At 32.6% G+C, this 5,826-nt stretch overlaps 1 protein-coding gene across 1 annotated transcript; it reads right to left on the bottom strand.

Moving 5' to 3' along the window:
- Window positions 1–1,140, bottom strand: LOC145633090 (uncharacterized). Its single transcript, XM_081685386.1, has one exon. The coding sequence runs from the start codon at window positions 1,138–1,140 to the stop codon at window positions 1–3; it is 1,140 nt and encodes a 379-aa protein (XP_081541512.1).
- Window positions 1,141–5,826: the final 4,686 nt, after the last annotated feature.

The following is a 5,826-nucleotide window of genomic DNA, read 5'->3' as shown; positions in this document are numbered from 1 at the left end:
TTATGTGAATTCTGTATCCTTAAGGACTTGGTGAGGCCTAGCATTATCCCACTGTATAAGGATATCCTTTGGTAGCTGGGGGGGCCATTTCTCATGTATAGCTGGAATGACATGGTTGAGTAGCATGTCCCTTATAGCATCCTTGTTTACAGACTGGACATCCTTAGTTTCCAAAGTTCCCTTGGCTCTGTTCTTGCTTGTCTTCTTTGCTATGTCATACTTGACAAAAGGAAACAACCCAAACTTGCCATCATGCAAAAGATTTTTGTTTTCATCATATAGTGGCTTTCCAACCATGCCCATGAACATAGCCTTCAATTTAAACCTCCTAGACTGTTGAGCTCTGTATGGGTTGTCTTCATTTGGTAGCAAATAAAATGTTCTTGTTTCTGGGTTCAAGTAGAACCACTTTTCATCAATATGAATTGTGTGCTTCATATCTCTGAAAGTTGGGTTCCCAAAAGCTGGAATAGGGTGAACATAGCTTAACACCCACTTTAGTCTTGCTATTTTGTGATTGTCTGTCAGTGCTGGGTGATTGCTTGATGTGTGTGTTCTAAGTCTGCCTTGTTTCTTTAATCTGTGTATCACTGAGGAAGAAACATGAAGGGCAGCAGCATAGCTTCTTTCAGTGGTCCTCTTATACAGAGGAACAAACACTAACCACTCATCAGAATATTGTTTGGGTTTAGGCCCAGTCTGTCCTAATTTTTTGGTCCTCACATCAATTGCAGTCCCCTCCCCTAAATGTTTTTTAATTACCTGGAACCATCTAGTTGTTGTTGATCTGTGAACATTGTGTTTTCTGGCCATTTTGGATAAAAATCCAAAAGGTAATGAGTCCCCTTCCATGTTCACCAAAATTTCATCAACTAGTTGTCTCTTTTCTTCCAAAGTGAGTTCTCTGTTTGGCCTTCTGGCATGACCTTCTTGAGTTGGAGTCCCCTCTGTCTCTGTTTGTGTCTCATCAACATCTGCATCATACCCACCATCTGCTTGTTCATCATTCTGTTGCTCTTGTTCCATTTCTGATTCATATTTCCCTGAGTCATGAAGTCCCATGCTGTAGTAGTCCCATTGCTGCTGTTCATCTTCATACATTTGATGCATGCCAAAAAAATCAGATTCAAAGAATTCCATGAGTCCCCTTGGTTTTTTTGCAGAGCAAGTGAAGGTGATGAAGTGGTGGCTGTGGGTTTTTTTTGCGGTCTTCAGTGGAGCCTAATTCAGTAAATATGGATGCTGCATCAACTAACTCAGCACTTAGAATTAGGATTTTTAACAACTAATGTTAGTTCAAATGTAATTTATCTAGGGCTGCCTGTATTTTGTGAACTTGATTACTTGTGGTTTCTGTGGTTTTTGTCAAACTGAATTTATCACCCCCCTCCCAAATAAACCCCTCTGAAATGAATGTGAAAAAAGATGGGTTTATTAGGAGGGGTGACCTATTTAAAAAGAGGTCCTTTTGATTGAAAAAATTGAAAAATTTGAATTTGGGTGACCATTTAAATTTTCGTGCAAAATTTGGGAGGGAAAAACTAAAATCCCAAAAGTAGTGGGAAACTACTTAGGAATTCAGACATAAAAGGGGGGGGGGGGAACCCCACTAAAAAGATTCCCCCCACATGCTAAGAAAAAGTTAATAAGGGACCACTTCCTTTCCCTCCAATTTATCTCTCCTAATACTACCCCCACCCCTTAATTAAACACACTCCAATCTTTTACCTCGGCCTCCGCAAACTTGTACTTTGTTGCAAGTAACTCAAAGCGGAGGTAGTATTTTTTTTTTAGGAGAGGTGGTTGATCCATATAGGGTCATTTGAATGAGGTTGAGCAATCTTGCTTTCAAGGTGAAGGTCAATTTATCAAGGTTGAGGAAGTCACTAAAATCAGCGACACCATAGGAGTTTCTTTGAGGAGAATGATTTTGTTTGTAAAATGCGTTTCAATTAACGACTTTATTTAGGGTTGACCAACTTCCAAAAAGAGATTGTGTGGGCTTATTTGAGTGTGCTAAAAAAGGAATTTTATTTGGTATGAATTGAGAAGAATATGAAGGAAATGTGTTTAGATTGTATGAAATTGACTTACGCATAATGGACATTCTATATGGCTTAAATCTAAATGATAGGTAGTATATGTTGAAAACCTTAATCATGTTAGATTAAGTAAGCGATCTATCAGAGATAATAAAACTTTAAAAGTATAATTCTCTGCGGCAAATAGATCATCTTATAACCTATCATGATTGAATATTCAACTTTACCCTCTTATTTAAATATAAGCCATAAACCATAACTCGAAAGATTTATTTTATTAATGAAATGATACAAGCATGCAAGACCATATTTTGCTTAATTAAAAGTTAGTTGTCTCTTTATTAAGAAATGCATAAGGAAATTTTGCTCTTCCGAACGATGATGGAATTAAAACTTAAACAAGATTTATTTAAAAATTATAAGACATTCTATTCCAAACTAAATGAATTATTTATAATGCTCCTTTCATATAGCCATAGGATGAAGAAGACTTTTTTTTTAAAAAAAATAAAAAAAGTGTTAGTCTTAAAGTGTACAATCTTGTTTGGATTAATATCAATTTGAGGCATGAGTAATTTATAACTTCCTCAAATGACTTAAAAAAACCAGAGGTATACATAATAGGGTGACACAAATTATATAATAATGTTCATTCCATTTTTCCTTAAAAAGCTTAAGGGTTTAAAGTGTCTCTAATATTTCGAACACCATAACTCATGTTCTAAAAGTCGGATTTGAGCATATGATAGGTCTTTGGAAATGTCTACAAGTCTTATATAACATATCAAAAATTGGGATTTATCTAACTGTTGAAATGAAAGATAATGAAATTTCTTTAAAAACACTCTAGTTTGGGACGTTCATGGGGAATTGGATGATAATGGTCAAAGTACTTCAAAATTGGCATAATCCTTTTAATGGTATGTTAAGGAAAAACATTTAGATGCTCTGTAGAAAATTCTCCCTTTTTAGAAGTCATTTGATATGTCAAATAAAAAAGTATTCTTGGTTGGGAAAAACAGCCTCAAATTAGTTTGACATTTTAATATCTAGATTTGTAAAAATCATAAAAAATAGAGTATTCATCCTATGAGAACGTGTAACCCCAATTTACAAAGCTTAAGGAATCTATTTTCTAGATATTTAATTCAAATTTTATTATTAAAAAAGGAAATTGGTCGAAATCGGAAAATGGACAGACCTGTAGTAAGGAATTTGTGGTGTTACTATGTCTTCATGTCTGATTTTTTGTGAGTTGGTTAAAATTTATTTTTATAAAATTCCAAGTCTCATACACTCCTAAATACATAAGCGTACTGTAAAAAATTTATTTTTTAATTTTATGATGAAAATCGATTTTTTACATAATAAAAAATGTAGTCGAAAATGCTATCTTGCTAGAATTCTATCATTCATTCTTTGGAGCTTCCTTATGCATTTTGTACAATTATCATTGCTTCCATTTCATACTCTACATAAGGATGATACATACAAGAAAAAAAATCAAACAAACCATGTATACTCACTCTCAAACTCGCTCGCGGTCGGTCAAATTCTACTTGGTTTCCAAATTAGGAAACCGACACGTATAGTGCCCTAGGAGGTTATGGAACACACAAAAGTATAAAAGTTAGTAAATGTATGTAAAAAATAATATGAAATCACAAATAAAAAGAAAGAAGATATTACCTTTGGCTTTGAGTAGCTATCTTGAGGAATTAGTCAAGGTAGTGTCAAAATGATCGATTTAATTTTTTTAGGCCAAGTCCGATCCTTCTACAATTTTTTATATTCTTTTTTTTTTTTTTTTACTGAAAATAAAAATTTTGATTACCTTTTTTTTTTTTTAATCTAATTATAGTGCTGAAATAATTTAGACTTCTTTTATGAGTTTTTTTTTTAGCTCCTTTCTTAACTATTCTCTTCGATATATTTTTTTTTCTTTTCGTGAAGAGTGGGGTGGTATATATATGGGAGCAAATGGGAGCTAAAATACAAAATACAGAGAATATACTGTTATACGAAATAAATACGTACGAATACAAGAGTTAGGTAGAAATTATAACTAAAAATCGTCTTAATGAGGTAGAGGACAAATAGAATAGCCTACTACTCTATGTAAAACTTAATTACTATTGACTGAACAGAATACAATATTATTAATGACTAAAAATAATTAAAAGTACTAATATAATTTGAATACAATGGTTAATTGGTACTACTTTCCTTTGAAGAGTGTACTTACTCTTCGTATATTAAACTTACCATAGCAAAATACGACTATTACACAACCCACTTATCAGAAAATAACAAGGAAAAAAGTTGTTTGCCATTGATTGTGGATAGTCATATCACCTTACCGTTTGGGAAGAAACACGGCTTAGTGATACAACGTATTGTCATATCACACCATTTTCTGATTCTCGTTGCTAAATTACAACCATAGCTTACCATTTTCTTTTTCTGTAGAGATTTGACATATCAAATGAGTGGTAATGGCAGAGGTATCTTTGTTTAGAGCCACTCTTTTACTGTCAAATATTGTCGTCGTTGCAATAAACCGGAAGAGAAGTAGCATGCATACTTACACTTGTTATTTCTGAGTATATGAAACAGAGAAAAGATGACTCATGAATGTACAGTGGTAATGGTGTTTTGGTGAATAAGGAAGAAGATGAAAATTGGAATAGTAGTACGTTTTTGACAAAGCAAAATGGTAGAACTAAAACAAGTTATAATTAAGGAAGTTGAACAACAACAAAAAAAATAAAAAAAAAAATAAAAAAAAACAAAAAAAAAACAATGGGAGCCGTGAGTTTTGGCATTTGCCACTTACATTACATGCATTTCATGCATGTTTTGTGTCTGACCTTGGGTATTGGTAATGGCTTAGTATGCATGCATGCTTTGCATTCTTTTACATAATCAAAATATGCTAATTTGTCCTTTATGATTTGTATTTTTCTTTTTTTTTTTTCTTTTTTTTTTTTCATTTTTTTTTTAAAAAGATGATTGAAAATATTAGAATAATAATAATAGCAATAGGATACATAAAATCAGTTAGTACTAAACTTTTATCCGGGGTTAGAAAGTGATACTTTAGAAACGGTCACGGTTTTAAAATTGTACAAATTAAAGGGTCAATATTTGATATTCTTGATCAGGATATGTCAAACGAAATAAGTGTTACATATGTCAGTGGTAACACATTATTTTTATTTTATGTTATTTTTAAAAGATACACTTACTACTATTATTAGACTAAACAATTACACGATTAGGATATGATAAAATACGGATAAGATTTATCCCCTATAAAAGGGAGATTTCCCTTATCCGAAATCACCCTTTACTCAAAAAAACACACCCCTTGCCTTTTCCTCTTCGGTTTCCATGGCTCCCGGCAACCAAAACCGTCAAGCTCCATCTCCGTTCGACGAGCATTTTCGAGTGCTAAATTTATATCTAGCTTTGATTATGGAGTTAGTGGTACTACTAATGGCGTTAATGATTTTCATAATCATGAATAAATGACGACTTGAAGTTTTCGGCATGGAGTGTACAAGGTTCGAGTTATGCTACAAATTAGCCTCGTGTTTTGTTTGTAAATTAGGAGTACAAATTGTAAGGGTTTTGTATACTCCAAAATTATAAATAAACACTACTTGAACTTGTCTCTTATGTCTAATTATTGCGGTTGTCGTTAGCAAAATTAAATTTTGTTATTATAATTATGAAATTACACAAAATTTATTAGTTAATTGAATGTAAAAAATTTTATGGA

The sequence above is a fragment of the Chenopodium album genome, chromosome 1, assembly GCF_948465745.1.
Source record: "Chenopodium album chromosome 1, dcCheAlbu1.1, whole genome shotgun sequence".
In the NCBI taxonomy this organism is placed as follows: domain Eukaryota; kingdom Viridiplantae; phylum Streptophyta; class Magnoliopsida; order Caryophyllales; family Amaranthaceae; genus Chenopodium; species Chenopodium album.
This window is presented reverse-complemented; position numbering and strand designations above follow the sequence as displayed.

Bases quoted from the DNA above. Each gene is read 5' to 3' on its own strand.
- LOC145633090 (XM_081685386.1), bottom strand. From the start codon at position 1,140: ATGGAATTCTTTGAATCTGATTTTTTTGGCATGCATCAAATGTATGAA.